The 19538-nt window shown below is 46.0% G+C and overlaps 1 protein-coding gene across 1 annotated transcript in view; it reads right to left on the reverse strand.

The window, feature by feature from the left end:
• Positions 1-1310: 1310 nt before the first annotated feature.
• Positions 1311-19538, reverse strand: part of LOC119389804 (protein O-mannosyl-transferase TMTC2) — a 395851-nt gene continuing 377623 nt past the window's right edge. The window contains exons 4-14 of the mRNA XM_037657191.2: positions 17433-18399; positions 14071-14185; positions 13268-13353; positions 13069-13130; positions 11956-12078; positions 11022-11100; positions 10227-10348; positions 8718-8799; positions 8376-8490; positions 8113-8176; positions 1311-5725 (exon numbers count right to left, since the gene is read on the reverse strand). Coding sequence (XP_037513119.1) covers positions 5522-5725; positions 8113-8176; positions 8376-8490; positions 8718-8799; positions 10227-10348; positions 11022-11100; positions 11956-12078; positions 13069-13130; positions 13268-13353; positions 14071-14185; positions 17433-18399 — 2019 coding nt within the window. The 3' untranslated portion in view covers positions 1311-5521. The remainder of the gene's footprint in view (positions 5726-8112; positions 8177-8375; positions 8491-8717; positions 8800-10226; positions 10349-11021; positions 11101-11955; positions 12079-13068; positions 13131-13267; positions 13354-14070; positions 14186-17432; positions 18400-19538) is intronic.

A 19538-nucleotide genomic window follows, 5' to 3' on the forward strand; every position in this document is an offset into this window, starting at 1 on the left:
TTTGTTACTATTGCTCTTAATTGACAGCAAGTATTTGTTTTTACTGTAGGGTGCAGGGGCGTAGCCAGAAAGTTTATCCGGCGGAGGGGTTCATACCCTTTATGTGTGTTTATGCGTGCGTTAGTATGTTTACGTGCATATATCCACAAGCAAAATTGAAAAAGTTCGGGGGGGGGGAGGCGAATTGCCCCCCCCCCCCCTTCCGCCTGGCTTGGCCAATGGTTGGGGGGGGGGGCTATTTACTGATGTCACAGAATTCGCCATCTCGCTCCACAGCCAGCACAACGAAGTATTGCGCTTTATGTCACTCTGCTTATCTCGAGAAACACCGTAGAAGGCAACCTTCTAAATCATTCGAAATTCACTTACCCATTGTGTTCGTACTACTACTACTACTATTACTACTACGAAAAATTCTTCAACACGGGATGTCGCTGAAGTCAACGTTTCGACAAATCCATCCATCCATCCATCCATCCATCCATCCATCCATCCATCCATCCATCCATCCATCCATCCATCCATCCATCCATCCGTCCATCCATCCATCCATCCATCCATCCATCATCCATCCATCCATCCATCCATCCATCCATCCATCCATCCATCCGTCCGTCCGTCCGTCCGTCCATCCATCCATCCATCCATCCATCCATCCATCCATCCATCCATCCATCCATCCATCCATCCATCTATCTATCCGCCGCCTATGTCTGGGCGCTCTCATGGTCGCCTCCTTAACTTGGTATTGACCAAACTTGGCATAGGACGGTATGTGTATGACGGACATGACTGTCTGGTCTGGTCATTTGGATTACTACTACCACTAGTGATACTTCTACTACTAATATCTCTGGGGTCCCTTAACTAACGCTAAGACGACTTAAGGCGAAGGCTTAATCGACACCTTAATGCAGCTTAACCCACCGTAATTAAGTTCAAAATTTTGATGAACTTCGATACCTACTCCATACTACTCCGCACCTTAAGCCACTGTAATCCATCTCACTTAACGTTGATGCACTCTGATAAACCCCAGGCTCACTTTAACTTTGATACACTGTAATTCACTTCATTCTTTCACTTGAGTACCACGTGACCGTTTGGTACCGTTCACACTGACGCCGACGACGCCAGATTTTTCGACTCATGAGACATATAAGGCTTTCGCCTTATTAAATCAGTGTATGTGTGGACCAGTCAGCAGTCGCAAATGTGCGTCTGTACTCCCACTTACATACGTGTCCAGTGATGTCCAATCCTCCAGGATTACCGGTAGATAAAAAAAAAGAAACAAGAGAAGCGACACCATTCGAAGTCTTTAGCTTCAAAAATTTATTTGTAAATATCTTAATGTATTGTACAGAACTTTTTTCAGGAAAGCCTAAATCTTATTACACGTGCGCGTTCATTCCCAGTTTAATAACATTTCTCTTTATTATCATCATCATTTTTAACATTTTCTTTTTTCGGCACGCGCTGGCTTTCGTGCGCCCGGCTTGACGCAGCGTGCACAGGCGTCATCGTGGGACGACGCACGTGGTTGGTTATACAGATGGGCGCAGCAAGCGAAATGAAAAACAAACCGAGAACTCGTGCCAAGTGTTTTGTATAGAACAAACTCTGCATTGAGGGTCACAAAGGAGAGAAAAACAAAAGACTGCGTGTCCTGTTCACCCAAAGTCACGAGACCCACAAAAGTTTTACAATAGCATACGCAATGATAGCGTTCGTGGAGTACGTCCGCCATTTTCGTCACCCAAGGGGATAGCGTACGAAGCATGCGCAGTGGTGATAAACGCTAACGCAAAGCTTTACGTAACATAATCTAAAACTGCCTAATATGCCTAACGTTACAAGAACAAAGACAAGAAGGGAAGGAATCGTTGAAGTTTCAAATGCCGTCTCATTGCTTTATTTTTTAAAGGTAGAAACGGATCTTTCATTTGCGAGAAACAACGCCGGAAACGCCAACACTCCGCAGAGCACAGGTTAATGTTAGCCATTTCAGTAACAAGCCTACTCCAACCTGCAACGGTAATCGCAATTAACCACTTCCCGAAGTGCCAACTCTTGTGAGTGACATAGCGTATAGCATGATTTCTGGATAGAGAGGCGCTCTTCGCTATTTTGTGCAATTATTGTGCATCTAAAGATGACGTCACCTAAAATGACTGCTCACGAATATGACCTCCGAAGTTTTCTGCACTTAGAAGGAGAAGCATTGCAAGATGGTTTTTCCTTCTGTCACGTACGACAAAGCAGCCGGTGATTTTTAACACCAAGTATTGAGGGTGACAAGTTGACGCTCTAGTTTTACTTTTTTTTAGCCGATTCCGCAATTCGTTTTCCTAAAATATTTTCATTACTGTATATGTGGGCAAGGGTACATCCTAGGTAGGCCGGGAAAATTCTTCCGTTAAGTCGAAAAGAATTTCGAAAAATTATAGGTTCATGACTGTGGGCGCGCAGGCCGCAACAATGCGCAACGCAATCTTCCCAACGCGTCAGCAAATGTTCTACAAAGGAAGCGTAACAGTCCCTGTAACACACTGTGCAGAGTGAAAAAAAAAAGAAAGTGTGGTCACGTGCTACATTTCCGGTCAAAATTTGGTGGTTCGAATGACACACACACATAAGCACACACTCAGGAAGAAAAAAAAATCGTTTTGAACCGAAACATTGCAAATAAAAAAAAAGTTCATATCGTCAGAATGCTGGCACAAGTGCCGCATGTTTTCGAGAAAAAAGAAAGCAATCTCAGTTTTGTAGTGCGAAAGATACCACATCAATCCCGGCGTGCGTTTACCAGACCTTGGTGATTGGTCGAGCATGGAAATAAAACAAAACAAAACAAACAAATGGATGCCATAAATATAAATAAGTTAATAGGCCGGCTGTTCTTCGTTGAACAGAAGCGGCCAGAAAGATTGCTTACGCTCCCAACCAGCCTATAGAAATCACCGCGGCTTATCACTTCCTCTTAATCTTTTCTTTTTATCTCTCACACTTCTAGTAATTACAATGGCAGAACAAGGGAAACGTCACTCAGGGCGTTCCGATGCGGCCATACGCCTACACACGATAAAAAAGGAAGAGAAAAAAGAAAGCGAGCACAGAGAAATCCAACGTAGTCAAATGACCTAGAATTTCTTCACGAGTGAACAAACATCCGCCGCCGCTCCACTGGATGAAAAAAAAAAGTAATACTATCTAGTAATATAGTCAACGTCAAGAGAGCTCCTTTTTCTCTCGTCGAAAATGCGGAAGCAGGTTTCGATTATTTACATAACGTGAAACGGCCGCGTTTTCTTGTTTATAGCTTTGCGAAACGGCGATTCAAGATTCGAAATTTCAGCCTCAGTGCACAATTGACGGCCATTTTGAAAAGAAAAAATATCACTAGGCGAAAAAATATGAAACAAAAATCTCGTTCTCCATTAAAAAAAAAAAGGAAAAGAAAGCAACCTGCGTGGCTTCTGCTAGTGAATCGGTGGTGCTTTTGAATAGAGCATAAATATACAACGAAAAGACTCCATATCTTCGTTTAATGTTTTTTTTTTTACAAATCTTTAAAGAAAATTATAATGAAGGTTGTTTCTTGCACTGTTGTCATCGCGGAACCATGAATAAACTATCGTAACGCACTGCGAATTGACAGATTTTAGATTTTAACTTAATCGAATAGAGCCGCGAACACAAAATAATTTATAGAATCCAATTTATAGAATGCTCGCCAGCCTTTTGTTAAAAGCAACTTTGCCCTTGACACTAAAAGAAGTTTAAAGAAAAAAAAAACCCCACAAACAGCCAGTCACAGCTGGGCAATGACTGTGTCACACGTTTAGTGTTCTATTTATTCTTTTTTTTTATCCAAAGCAGATAGAATTTTCGAAGCCAAGAGGGGAGGTGGGAGGGAGAGGGGATCTCGTTTCCCGACATTTGAAACAAATTTATGCGTGACATCGGCTCACGCATAACCGCACGTTGTCTACCTACATCGCTTCCTCTTTTCTGTACACAAAGACGACGGATGTGCCCGAGAAAAAAAAAAGTATATGTATAATATTTATATATATACTATGTCCTTTCCGTCAAACTACACATGGAAGCAAAAAGTTTGGTCGTGTGCGCCAGGCGATTGCGTCCGAAAAAGGAGAAACCGAAAAACACGCGTTATCACAACTCAATATATAGATTTATCTTTTTTTTTTCTCACGCATCTCTATATCCTCTTTCCGTTCTTTCACAGAGAAGAGAGAGGGAAAAGATAATGATCTCTCTCTCTCTCTCTCTCGGCAATCTGTTCTCCCACTTCAAGTTTTTTTTTTATAAACGCGAGGCTTATCGTAAATAAGCACAACGAGCATACGTGGGCTTTGGGTTCGCACACACACGAAAAAAAAAAAGATAAAGATAAAAACAATGCGAGGCGTGTACAAACGCAGGAAAGAAAGGTCCATCCAAGCGAGCTAGTAATTTACAGCGGACAAGCCATGGCGGCGCGTCGGCACTTTGACTAGACCTGTTCTGCTTCTCGTAGGTTTATAACGCAATCGACGAAGTGTGGCAGCAAGCAGCAGATATTCCGGGAGGGATATAAACACGATAATGAACCCGATATATGTACATTCAAGGACAGGCTAGGGAAAAAAAAACAAACAAGAAACAACTCATACTGCATCGAGTCCGGCCAGACACACAAGTGACTAAGTAACGTGTTCACTGCACTGCCATTTTTTTAAAAACTTCCCTGTCGTACCGACAAGAAAATGCAGAAGCCAACGAGGGACTAAAGTTCCGTTTTCCAAAGGCTCACTGTGCAGTAAGAACTGCGCCGCAAATGTCGTCACTCGCTTCCAGAGCTGCTATTGGCTTGCCAGACAATGAGAGAGAGGAAGAAACAACAACAAAGCATTATAAATAATAGGGTTGGAAAAAAAGGGGGCGAGGCAAGGATAGGACTGACTAGGCTCTGTGCGGTCACTCAAACGGCGATAGTCAGTTTGCGATCAACGTAGTAGGACACAAAATGTTTTTTTTTTTTCTCTGCCGCATATCGAGGGTCGAAACCCTCGAAACGGCACGACAACAACAAAAGTACCCAGCGAGCGTTAAAACAACACGTCTGGGAGCAGCGTAGACGGTGTATGTCACGTTGGAGACGCGCCGCCGGAGACGCTTCGCCAGGCGAAAAAGTTCTTCGGGCGAATCCTGGCGGCGGAGCAAGAAGTTCGCAGACGAAACCGTGGCCTCCGATATCCACGTGCGCTCGAGCGCGCCCACCGATCTCGGAGGCCAATACGAAACTTTGGTGAGGGGCAGCCGAATTTCCGGCAGACGAAGCCTTCCACCGGCTAGGACGTGTCCGCAGGCTGTATGTAGCTCTGGCGTTGTCGTCGTCTCGTCAGACGCGCCGTCTGCGCGCATGCGCTGCTGAGGTGTTTCCGGTTCCGGCGGTACCTCGCGCTGCTGCTGTTTTTTTTTTTCTTTAATACCGTGGAGATATCCGCGGACGTCGCTACCGCCGGTTGTTGACTATGGTGGTGGTCGTCGCAGCCCGTAGCCCTTTCTGGGCAAGCAAGTTTCGAAGCTTTTGCAGGTTGTTCTGCGTTATCGGGTCGTCCGGCTTCAACCGAAGCGCCTCCAGGTAGCTCGACTCTGCCTCGAGCAGCTTCCCGTTGACGTGCAACATGGCGCCGAGGTTCATGTGACTCGTGACCTCCTGCAGCGATAAGAGAAAAGGGACGAATGCAACAGTGAGGGCTTGCAGAGGGAGTTAATTGTCTGCTGTGCAGAACAATAACAATTCATGTATTTCGATTGTAGGAAGCTGTACATTCTTTCCGCTTTCTTTGTGCGAGGCAACGCCATTTGCTAAAACAAAGCATGTATTTCATAATCGCCGTATAGTAATTTCAGTGTATTTGTTTACCTTTGCATAATACTACTCTGTTTTTGCTTCCCTTCAGTGATGTCAAAGTGCTACATACGAGAACTGAAGAAATGTTTCCTTCTGCAATCTGTGTTGCTTTGGCTGTTAAGGATAGGGGCAAGAAGTGAAGCTGCTAGATAGCAATCTTTTTTACTTGTCCTCGCGTATGTCACGATGCTGACGCTGTAACTATTGCCAAATAAATTTATTTATTTATTTATTTATTTATTTATTTATTTATTTATTTATTTATTTATTTATTTATCTGAGCTGCTTGTTCACCCGTAGAAGCGTAATAATTATCGGCGTAAAGTTGGGGAGGGGGGGGGGGGGGGGCGAAACGCTTACAACACTGTAATAGCTGTGTTTCGTGCACAATTTTGACACCGCTAATTTTTTTACGCTCTGCCTGTGGACTGCTGCCTTAGACATTTCGCATCAAACAGTGGAAGTACGCTGTTTGCCCGTAGAGAGTTTATTCAATATTGGGATTCAATACTGGGATACTTGTAGGGACGTGACTAAAAAAGTAGCTCGGGAAAGGCGGTAAAAATGTAATTATTGTAAGAAACTAATTGTCCTGTTCTCTTTGTCCTTAGTCCTCCGTGCCTTTCGCTCAACACAACTACATTAGAAAGTAGGAAACTCCATGGCCTGTCGTACCTGCATCCATAGGTCCGTAACCTCACTTATGCGTCGATTCACTCAGACTCACCAGACTCATATCGGGCCGTGAGTCTGAATCTGAGTGAGTCCTGGTGAGTAATATTTTGGTGAGTTTGAGTCCGAGTGAGTCCGTCTGAGGAAAATTTTAGTAAGTCTGAGTGAGTCCGGCTAAGGAAAATATTGGCGAGTCTGAGTTCGAGTGAGCTCTAAACGCCAAATATATTTCTTGAGTGAGTCTGAGTGAGCTCCAGCATTTATTGCCGATGTATGGTCCTATCTACTCACCTTCAGCATTACTATCTGCCTTATGTCGGCTTTCCTTTGTACTCAAGTCTATTCACACATATCTCAATGCGCTAGCGTTCATGTGCCACCTCAATATTTATTCATCAGAGGCGTGAGTCAAGGAGAGGGGTGCCATGACCTCCCACCCCCTCCAAATCTCTCATGGGAAGTTGTTCATAACTATATCTCGTGTGAGTTGCGTATTTCACAAAAATGTCATTACTATATTGAAACCACTGATAACTCGTATTTCAAGGCGCAAGATCAAAAGGCGTATCGTAGAGCACCGATTATATGAGATACTAGCGTTAAAGCGCATTCCCACAATGATCGAAAAAGCGAATTATACGCTAATGGACTCATAAGTCGACTCATTTAGGCTCACTCAGGCTCAGGTCAAGCCGTGAGTCTGAGTGAGTCCCGCTGAGTAATAAGTTGGTGAGCTTGAGTCCGAGTGAGTCCGGTTCAGGAAAATATTAGTGAGTCTGAGTCCGAGAGAGCCCGCAGAGCAAAATATATTCCTTGAGTGAGTCTGCGTGAGATCCAACTTTTTTTTTTTGCCGACCTATGCCTGTATCTTAGGTAAGACTGCAGAGTAAAAAAAAAAAAGTAAAAAAAGAAATAATTTCTTATGCTGGTCGACGTAAAAAAAAAAAAAAAGCCGCGTAAATATACATTTTCACTAGGCTATTTAAAGCAATGCATGTTTCTTTTTGAACTTTGAAACTCCGCAATTTTCTGAACATCGCGTGCTGAAAGCGGGCTTTGCCGCAAGCATAGTACAACTGCAAGAGAGCACGCTTTACAGGCGGCGTGAAGCTCGCGCGCTTGTTTACCGGGAACGCGGGGGGATCGGCAAAAGGGCAGTTTAGATGCTTCGATGCCGGTATTTACTATGCGCTACATGCGTCCGCAACGAAACAGTGCTGGTACTTAATGATCCGAGCGACCTCCGAACTATGTCCGAAAGCGGTCGTTAATGATAGATTATATCTGCGGGCGTGATTGATTAACAACAAACTCATGTGCAGCACGCAACCACCGTGGCAAACAGAACGACGCTCGATAATACATCCGTTCTCGATTTATTCGCTTGCACCTGCTTCCAGCGCTTGTGTTTTCGTTTGCGAGCATGACGCTTAAACGGACCAAAATAAAACGGGTTGAAATAGTTAAGTGATAAAGTAGAATGTGAACGGACGTTGTATTGACGTAGATCTACTTACACCGGGTCGCAGTTTCACTGCTGTATAGTAGAACGCCTCGGCCTCAGCATTCCGGCCGGCTTGCCTGGAAAATAAGCCAACTGGGTCAGGCACAGCTTAGTTTTGGCATGTTCACGTTAGAGCAGATATATATGCATGCCATTTTTCTCTACTTGTTCAAACTGCTGGCACTTTTGACACTATTCCGCCGTGGACGACGCCGGCTTTTTTTTATCCGATGAGGCATATAATGCTTTGAAATCAATAGCGCTGGTTTTGCTTACCTCAGCGTGTTGGCAGCGTTGAAGATGATCTCGTATTCGTCAGGCGCGAGTGCGGCCGCCCGCAGGTAAAGTTCGGCAGCCTCCATGTGTCGGTCAGACTCGGACAGGAACTGACCTGCGTTGGATAACGACGTCGTTGAGGAAACTGCTGCACCTTAATTTTTATCCAGTAAATATTAATACTCTTTCGTCAAGTTCCAATTTACCACGCTATATGGAATTAATGTTTTCTTCTGTTTAGTGGTATCGGCTTCATTCCACAAATGATGGATGCTTTGTTTGCGCAGCGTCGAGGTGCCAAAGAAGTTACAAGAAGTTTCTTACCATAACGCTGATACTTACCGTAATGCTGATACACACTGGAGTCGTTTGGGGCTAGGCCCTTAGCACGAAGGAACCACTGCTCCGCTTCCGTGGGCCTGTTCTGGAAACGTAAGAAAAACAACGCAAAGCGTTGGACATCCTGACGCTTCACAAATCGTTATCGAAAACGCTATAGTTCATACGATAACCGGCCCAGCGCGTTTGTATATAAGGCTGTGGTTGGGGTCAGCATCTGTTCTCAAACTCATACAGCTATCGCATTGGAATTGGCTCACTCCATGAGATCTAAATCCAAAAGTGAAGAAGCCATTCATCACTTCTTTTGCCATTGTTTTCGCTTTGACAAACAACGCCACACTTTCCTGTGTGCTTTAAGCAGACTTAACAATCAACCTTTATGGAAGAAAAGATCTTGGGAGCCTGGCCTTACAGTAAGTGAGCTCGAAAAGCAGTACGATCTGTTTTGTAGTGCAGACTGATTTCAGTGGCAGATGTTAGCTATGCTGAATTATGCTTGTTAATCATCTAGACTGATGCCTTCTCCCTCTCTTTGCTCCCTCATTTTCCTCCCTTCGTGAAGGGTAGCTAACTAGACAGTGTCTAGATAACACCCTTCGTTTCCTTCACTCGCTTTCTCTCTCTCTTTTTGTTTCTCTCATGGAATGAAGACACTAAGTACTTGCGAATAAAGGAGTACACAGTACCAAAGCCAATGCTAATGGGAACGCAAGATTCGGTAGTCGGAGACGTTTCGTTCTTCAGTGGCTAACCTGCTTAGGGATGCCGTAAATATTAGAGTGTGTCAGTTTGTCAGCAAATTTCTTTGCTTTAGCGTTATACCGGATATCGTAGCCGTAAAGGTGAGAGGCCGGATAGGGGTTGCCATTTGGCAAGACCGAGATGAACCAGGCAAGAATATAATTGTTATTGCAGCAACCTAAGCATTCTACGTCTCTGCTAGTGTAAATTCTCGGAAGTAGCCTAATACCGAACAAGTTGCCTTTTTAAACTTTTTATTTTTTCTCAAGGACACTAGGCGAAAACAAACAAAAGTCTCTATAGTCATAGGCGTGCGCACGAGGGCGGGGGGGGGGGGGGGTGCGCTCCTAACTAGGCACCTAAGAAGGGGGGGGGGGGGCGCAAAGTATGCCCCATACATTGACTTAATAGGGAGGGGGTGCGCCGCGATGAACCTTGCCCTCCCCCCTCCCCCTGAAGCGGAACCCGGCGCACACCTATATCTAAGTTGTGGCTTCGCGAAGCGTTACAAGATGTCGATACCATCGTCCGGTATTCCGGTATACGCAAAGAGATTGGCGGAATAGCGGACGATGGTACCCCTTTGTGTATACCGGAATACCGGACAAGCTGAAAACTTCTATTGACAAGAAAGTCTTAAGACCCCGGTGCTCAAGAGAACAGAATTTATAAACGGCAGAATAAATGAAAGGTTTATTTCCCGCAGATTATATTGTTACGTTTAGCAGGAAGAAGGACTGTAGCTTAGAAAAAGGTGTGACGTCTTACCAGTTTCGATAGGAGCTTCGCGTAGGTCAGGTGCGCTGGTATGTGGTCGTGCTTGGCCTTGAGCGCTTCCTTATACCATCGCTCGGCCTCGAAAAAATCCCCGAGCTTGAAGTATGCTTCACCTGCAACCACAAGAAAAGTAACGAGTGATGCGTGTTTCTTCTTTAATATCGCGGTTACCGTTTGACGCTTAACCCTATTACATAATGCAGGCAAAAAATGCTAGTGAATCTATGTCACCCTATGGAATCACAACGTTTTTCCAGCAGAACTTTGAGCCTAGGTAACCACTTATTTTCCCAGTCTCAACCGCCTCACGTACATAGTTTGGAAAGCAACAAGCATTGTGAGAATTTCCCACAAGGCGACAAATTAGCTTCTACATTTGTATATTTGTCCGTCGGTACAATCGAACTCACGCAATTCCCCCCATTTTTAAGTAAGTAACGGCTTTTACTTTGATGAATTCATGCGAGCATTTCTGAGTTTGGCGCTTTCACTGCTTGTACAAGAACAAGGGGGCGCAATGCAGAAATGTTCGTGTACCGTACAGGAGGTGCACGTTAGACAACACCTAGTAACAAAATGAATCTTTGAGATCTCCATTACATCGTTGCTCATAATCAGATCCTGGAACGTAAAAGAACTGATTATAGTCCTAATAAATAAAAAACAGCTTACTCTTATTTTTTCTTTCATGAGAAAACTGTCATAATATTTGAGTCTAGCATATACACAAGTGCAGATGCACAGGTGCAGATGCACAGGTGCCTGTAAGATGACACGGAAACTCACCCATCATATTGTAGAGGGACTGCGGCTGATAATGATCCGGCATCTTGGCAACCGCTTCTTGGTAAACTCTGATCGCCTCCTGAAAGTGAACAAGTCCAAAGATGTTTTCTACCTTCACCGCGTATTTTAAGTATAACCGCAAACACGCGCGCATGATTAGGACGAGCTAAGATCCCGACGAGTAGAAGATCGAACATGTGTGGGATTATTGGCGGCAAAATTTTTCCAAATATGTAAACTTGAATGGTCTAATCCAGAGTTTTACACTAACCACATTCGATAAGAGCCGTAATATAAAATAAATTTAACGGGACACAAAAGGCAAATATCAAGTCGACGTGGATTGTTGAAACAGCGTTCCAGCAAGCTCGTAGTGCTCGACTCATGCCAAGGAGATGCTTAGTTTGAAAAAAAAAATCCCGTTTTAGTGGCCTGCGTACCGTTAGCGCAATTCAAACTGCCCGCCTCCGAGAACGGCCTTATGACGTTTGCATGCCCGCCCTGTACTCGCTTTACTGCCCTACAGCCGGCGCTGGAGCGCTATACGGAGCAGGGTGCTTTAGCTGAGCACAGCCCGGTGAAAACAGAACTTGCGTCATAGCGTCAAGAAGTTCTCTGCATGAATCAGACTGAAATGCACATTTTATTCCGTCTTGTAATGCACTGAAGTGTTCTTTTCTGTCATGGGCAGTTTCAGTACTTGTGATTAATTTTACTGAGGCCCTGTCACGTCATCGGGCTTGTGTTCCAGAATGTCCCACTGGCGGCGCAAATCGTGTCCTACATTTACTATAATTTCTCAATTACTAAAGGGCTACTGCGTGTAATATTGACGTTTCAGATGTTCTCAAGCATTGACCTTTCACTCTGACTACAGAACGACCGGCGGGCGAAGAAGCGGTGTCGGCGAATCGCGGGGCGACGCATTGCCTACCTTGTATTTGCCTTCGTCGGCGTAGAGCCTACCAAGGTTGAAGAGGGCCGAGATCTTGGTGCTCTCGTGAGTCTTGGGGTCCTTGAGGCCCGCGCTGTCCAACTGGGCGCAGTGCCGGTATACCTGCCAAACAGGACGCAAGAAAAAGAATTAGCAATAGCTGAGTATTTAGGGGAAAAAAAAGATTCGTGGATAACTGAATAATCGGATTCATAGCGAATGACGACAATTGGGCCGTTAAGCAGCGCATAGCCAACAATTTGGCGACAATGGCCAGCATTTACCATCATTTAGCCGACAGTAGCCATAAGTTAGCCATCATGTGACATTTGACAGCATTTACCATCATTTAACCAACAATAGCCACAATTCAGCCATCCTCTGACAAAACTGGCCAGTATTCAGCCAACGCCATCCAGCATTAGCAAACATTTAGCGATCTTTATCCAACAGGAGTAAACATCACTAACCATCATTTAGTCATCATTAGCTGACATTAGCCAGGGCTAAACAGTGTCGACAGTATGTGAGTAAATACGGGAGTCGGTATTATTCGCAGTATTCGGTTGCGGAATGTAGGCGGTAAAGGGCCAGGCATACAAGGTTTATAAACAAAAGTCACAACGAGGGGTCGAAGGTTCGAATCCTGGTGGTGCGCTTCGGAATTTTTTTGTTTTGATTTATTTTTCTTTGTGGCTTTTATTTATATATACATACATATACATATCCGGGACATGACGGCGTCGACAGACGGCGACGGCAAAAACCAGCCGAGAGTGTCCATATAATTGCAATCGCAATAAAAAAATTGAAAATAGATGGAACTTTTTCTCGATATCAATGTATGTGCGCCAATGTCCGGGAGGCGCTGTTATATTATGTTGAATACACGTTAACTCAGCTGAATAGCCAGGTTAGGTGGTCTAGCGAGTGAGCAAGCTTGACGTAGGTTTAGAGTAGATATGTCGAAGAACTAACACAGAAACTTCTCGGCGGAGCAACACGAAGATAGTCCGAAGAATCCTTGAACACTGACGCGGACATTAGCGGTTCAACGATATACTTGCGCGGTGAAAAGACAAAATTTCTGGATGATCGAAGGCGGTCACTCACTTCAATGGCTTCCTCTTTCCTGCCCATGATGCCAAGGACTAGGCCCATGTTAAGGTGCGCCACTGCGAAGAGATGGATGAAGAAGCGTTGTTGAGAAAGTCTCGATGCCCGAAAGTTTACGTCAGTTAGCAGGCGCGGCATGCTGTGGCATGCACACGAGTGCGTGAAGCAGACGATTCACGTGATGTGGAAGACTTACTTGCAAGCCTCGGCCTGAATTGGATAGCAAGCTTGTAGCTCTGTAGGGCTTCTTCCAGACGATTCTGCTCCTGCAGAAGAATTCCCCTAACGAACAGAAAAAAAAAGAAAGAAGAAGTTTTAAAAAATTCCGAGCCATTAAATCTCTGTTTTACCTTCCGCAAGTTTAGTGACCTGAAATAACTTACGCAGTACAGGCAATGGGGCAAAATTCTGTTGCATAACTGATAACGAGACTATCGCTCAGATTCCAAGGGACGCTTAAAAACGATAAGTACAGGCTATATAGGGGAGTTTGCTTCTGCAATTACATACAGCGCTGCGCGAATGATTTGGCGAGTTCCTCCATGCCCTCAATGAAGAACATAAATATGAACAAATAAACAGACAAACAAGCAAGTGGCGACGCCTTCAGAAATATCTGAACAAGTCGCTTTGATGTCATACATTTTTACAAGGCTTAGCGAGAGCGAGAAGTATGTTAATATTCTAAAATAAAATGTTAATATTTTTCAAAAAGTGGAATGGGTGGGTAACCTCTGTTTTAAACAATCAAAGGCTCAACAGTGGCAACGTTTTAGAAACTTCATGCACAAGCAACAGTGTCATTAAAATACACGACGATATTGTCAAATACAGAGCGCCAGACTTCTTCCGCGTATTTTGCGCTACATGCTAGCAAGGGAAGTTTGGTCTTCAATTTTCTACACAAACAAACGATACTTTTTGGCTGAAAAATTCCGAGACAGACCGTTTTTGACTCATCATTCCAGTCGTCCTGAATACACGCACGAGTGAACTCACAGGTTGTAGTGTACGTCGGCCATGTTGGAACGATAGGTGAGAGCCTTCTTGTACGCCCACTCGGCCTCGGCCTTCTTGCCGTGTGCGCTAAGGATGTTGGCTAAGTTGCCGTACGCTGTAATCAGATAGACAAGAACAAGAACAAAAAAAAAAAGTTATGTGAGTAAATATGTCCGTAGACATAAATGCAGACGTCAGTGATAAGAAAAGAAGTTGGTGGCATGTTACGCTCTCCGAAACACTTGAAGGAAAAAACCACCTGCACCCTCGCGGGAACCAAACTTCCTGCAAGCCACAACGGGCCGTCGTGTGAGAGACACCCATTGAATTACCTCGACGATCTCCATAGATTGCCTTTTTAACGAACACCAGTCAACATTAATTAGGCAAGGCTTAGCCAACATAAGCCAATGCTGGTTTTATGCGTCCATGGTCCTCCCACTCCTCAATCCCTAACACCTTCCTGATGGAGCTTGCTTTCAAGATCTTCTAGTTAAGATGATTACACCATCCCTCTGGCATGTGGCAAGGCACACGTATGTGGGGCAATCGGGAAGATGCCTCAATCAACGGCTCAAAGAGCATCGCTACGCACGCCAGCAAACGGCAATCTCAGGCAACCTTTCCATGCACTGCAGGAAGTGTCGGTGTAGTCCCGTGTTTATTAAAAAAAAAACAAAAAGAACCTTCAGTTTTGGCAAAATCGAAGAATTAGACTACACGCGAAATACATGAGCAGCCTTCCACATATTGAACCAGCATAGCGCGTGCGTCAGTTTAAACTCCATTCTGCTCACACCGCAAGAAATTGAGTTTATCAGAGGCAACATGTAGCAATGAAGCCAGCCAACTCGGATAATAATAACTCGATGAGCCATCGCCATATTCCGTCACCACCCCTCGTGTAGCATCAGAGGACAGTTTGGCAAAATTGTAGTCCCCACCCCCACGGCAAACTGTTATACCTCGCTTTCCTCGAGTTCTTCTTTTTTTAATTCATGTTTTTTTTCTTCAATAAATCCAGTTGATAGTTTGGACTTGTGTCCACTTCGTAACGTGTGTTTTCCCTAGCTTTTTGTCCCTGTAAATGTAGCGCAGTTTTTTTAATCATGCAAAGTCGACTAGCCCCAATACCTCACTTTGCTGACCTTCTAATTAATAATGTGCTTTGATTGCAGTTTTGTATGATAGTTCTTGTGCCCTCATTTACTCCCCTTTTCCCCCTCGATATTAGCCCAGGATGTGGTGTTTATTGTAGGCGAATTCAAATCTGCCCCTGAAGCCCTATTTTCGTCATCATCATCAGTATGTATTGTCACCCCTAAATTTTACAAGGCTTTATATAAGTAAGGTGCGTGTGTGTAGGCGGGGAGGGGAGGGTGGTAAGAAGTAACGTAATACACATGTCGTAAACATGAATGCAATTATCCGGCAGAACAGCTGAACCAATTGATGCGAAACAAGATAATATGCCTGCTGTAAACGATATAAGGAGTAGTGATAAAATACCTTCCCATAAATAATAATAATAATAATAATAATAATAATAATAATAATAATAATAATAATAATAATAATAATAATAATAATAATAATAATAATAATAATAATAATAATAACGACAATGGGATAAACCTCCGCAGCTGACGCGTAGCCACTCGTCCAGAAAGGAAATAAATAAATACAAAAAGACCTGTCCGACGTGAAGCGAGACTGCATGCGCAGAGAACCGATAGAGACCGGGGAGCATCAACCCTTTTTTTAGAATCGTTCTCAAGGTCCCGGCATCAGAAGCAGCGAACATCTCTCCAGACATGGGGGCATCGGAGTTTGTGCGCCAGCGCTTACAATGTTTTCTCTTCACGCCTCTCCGTCTGTACCCACCGTTTGTGCAATTCTGGGCCGCGCTCCTTCCAATATAGTGCACAACGCCAGAGATATATATACCGAGATATATGGATTTTCTCCGAAATCCGCCCTTTCTGACGTCCGTCGGGCAAAACGGTATTGAGGAGGGAGGTAGGAACGAAGGCGGGTGGGGGGGGGGGGGGTATTTGATCGGGGGACGAGATAGGAAAAAACGGAATGAGGAAGAGGAGGAGATGAAACTAAAAGAGTAAAATGGAGGCAGACAACGGACCTCTTTTCCGTGTTCGTCGTCTTTGCGCTATACTCTTTTAGTGTTCATGTCTAGCCAACCAGCCCAACGCTATAGCTGTTTTGCCGAAGAGATGAAAGCCCGCTAGCGCGGCGTTACCGCGCAGATGCGTGGGAAAGTAAGGTAAGAGAACAGATTTGAGGAGGCCAAAAGAAAGCACCAGAAAGACGAAAAAGGACGCATTGAAAGACGGTGGGAATAATAGTCGCGGGGGCAACGACCTAGGTGCGAAGGAATAAACTTCGATAAAATGGGGAGCGAACCTTCACCACGCTTCTTTCTTGCTCCCTACGCGTCCTTGTTCCTCAAAGGCATAAAGAATAACGCTCGTCTTTTGCACCGGAAATGCACCTGAAACTATGCGCGTATACAAGATACTTGACGAAAGCCAGCAAAAGAACGGGACACGAGAAAAGGCAGACACACACACCGCTGGAACTAACAACTGTGTGTGTCTGCGGTGTGTGTGTCTGCCTTTTCTCGTGTCCCGTTCTTTTGCTGGCTTTCGTCAAGTATCATGAACCAACTGGCCCAGATCTCAACTCTTCTGCAGCGGATACAAGTTTTATTCCAAGCGGGATGTGGGTGGAGAGGTCGAGGTCTTGCGTTTATAAAGTGGTGAGTGGTGATGATCATTGCACAAACGCTTAATTACGATCGATAAAAATGTGATACTCCTATCTGCATCCGAGCGAGTGCTTTAACGGCACAGTAAATGGTGCGACGAAGGACTTCATGACATGAGCTTGTCACGCACCGTACGCTGGCGCATGCGCACACAAACTTCAAAAAAGCGGGAAGGGGGCGGGGGGGAGAGGGGTCAGGACATTCTCCTCCCTAGATATGCGCATGTATGATACCTACGAATCCGAGAAGCACCTGGGTATTATACTTGCGTACCGCATCCAAGCCACATGAGACTATCAAAACACGTTCGCTGCCGCAACTAAGGCGCAGAAGTAACTAAGCGAAATGACACGACTTGTAGAGCAAAACTCGGAAAGACTAGGAGGCAGACAGATGTAGAAAGAAAGACTTCTTTCTCCTCTCTGCCTCAAGTTTCGCGCGACACATAATGTCATTCAGCAAGTACCAACACGCCCAAGAATAAGACTTTGGGCGACTCAGCGTCCTGCCCGACGATCGGGGGAGGAATCTCTCGCGATCACGCACGCACACAAGCACACGAGGGTCGAAAACTCACACTTCGGCGGGTTGATGTGGATGCCCGACCGGTAGAGGTCCTCCTCGGTGAGCCAGTCCCTGTTCCTGCGCACTGTCCTCAGCGAGAGCACGAGCACGAGCGCTACGAGCGCAGCGAGCACCAGCTTACGCAGCGTCTCGCCGTTGTTGCTGTGGCTGCCGGCGCCACCACCACCGTGTCCATGGCGCGCAGCGCGCCGGGCGAAACCGCACAGCTGGTCGGCGCCCACGGCGACCAGCAGGCAGTAGCCCATCGAGGGCACGTACAACACGCGCTCGGCGACCACGAACCCCACGTAGAAGAACAAGTTCGTCGCCGGCACGAACGGCAGCACCATGAGGGCCAGCGCTAGCACCGTGGCGTCCAGCTGCTGGTTCGACAGGGCGCTGGCGACCGCGGGACCACCTCCGCCGCCGTTCGTCGACTCGGAGCACTCGGACGAGGACGAGGAGGCCGACGAGCAGCTGCCGCAGCTCCAGGAGGAGACCAGGCCGTTGCTGTAGCTGTTGCAGTTGTTGTTGTTGGAGAAGCGCTTGCCGTACGACTTGCCGCCGGACAGCGCGAGCAGCGAGGCCGGCTTGGGCTGGAAGGCACTGCAGTGGCAGGGCGGGGCTCCGCGGCGCCAGTTGGCCAGCCGCACGAGGAAGGCGACCAGGTGGAAGAGGCCGCCGTAGAAGGCGGCGCTCAGCAGGTTGCGCGCGTCGGCCAGGCTCTGCACGAGCGGGATGGCCTCCATGGACCAGTCGAAGCTGAGCCAGCGCGGACACAGCAGGAGCCAGAAGTTGAACGCCGGCAGGTATAGGAAGGTGAGGGTTCGAGTGAGGAAGCTGTCGCTGTCGGCGGCCGGGTTGTCGGCCGGCGCGAAGTCCGGCGCCCGGGCGCCCATCAGGTGCAACCGGAGGCCGATCAGCGTGACGCCCGCGAAGCACAGGTGCAGCAGGCCCTCCCACAGGCCAGGGTGCCGCTTCTGCATGGAGAGGACCGATGTTCATTAATTAACCATCATCACCAACACGAGCCTTTCCAAAAGACCCCTAGAGCACTGTTGTCGCCGTCTCGTGTCCACCATTTTTTGCTTGCTACGTTGCGGCATTGTACAGTTGAATCTCGTTATAACGGACACTGATATAGCGAATTATCGGTTATAGCCAACTAGGTACAAAGTTTGGTTGGTCACGCTTCATTTCAGTGACATTTATTCTCTCTATAACGAAACCGAAGACGTGAAAGCCAGCGCGATATCTGCTGTAACGAAGAAATATTTTGTTCGCGCGAGGCTCGGAACGTAAAAGACAATTCACAACCACACCGTTATTATTATTATTATTTTGATCATTTTAATAAGATGCGAGAATTTCGGTACGTCAGTGCATAAAAAGCACGTTTGACTGGATGCGCTTGCATTGACGAAATGCAAGCGCAGCCACAAGGAGACAGGCAGGGATTACATTTTTTTGTAGACGGTTTGACGCCTAGAATAATGCATCTTTGTATCTAGGATTATCGCGCAAGCCAGAATGCCGATTTGTTAGAGCCGATCTTTATCTCTAGTGTTACAACGAATGTCGGCTATAACGAACTAACTCATGGTTCCCATGCAGCTTCGTTATAATGAGGTGCGGCTGTATCCACGGAGAAAGGCTGTGCCATACGCCACTTCACGCAAAGGTGAAGATATGTAAAACTCAGACAGACAGACAGACAGACAGACAGACAGACAGACAGACAGACAGACAGACAGACAGACAGACAGACAGACAGACAGACAGACAGACAGACAGACAGACAGACAGACAGACAGACAGACAGACAGACAGACAGACAGACAGACAGACAGACAGACAGACAGACAGACAGACAGACAGACAGACAGACAGACAGACAGACAGACAGACAGACAGACAGACAGACAGACAGACAGACAGACAGACAGACAGACAGACAGACAGACAGACAGACAGACAGACAGACAGACAGACAGACAGACAGACAGACAGACAGACAGACAGACAGACAGACAGACAGACAGACAGACAGACAGACAGACAGACAGACAGACAGACAGACAGACAGACAGACAGACAGACAGATAGATAGATAGATAGA

This window comes from Rhipicephalus sanguineus, chromosome 4, assembly GCF_013339695.2.
Source record: "Rhipicephalus sanguineus isolate Rsan-2018 chromosome 4, BIME_Rsan_1.4, whole genome shotgun sequence".
Taxonomy (NCBI): domain Eukaryota; kingdom Metazoa; phylum Arthropoda; class Arachnida; order Ixodida; family Ixodidae; genus Rhipicephalus; species Rhipicephalus sanguineus.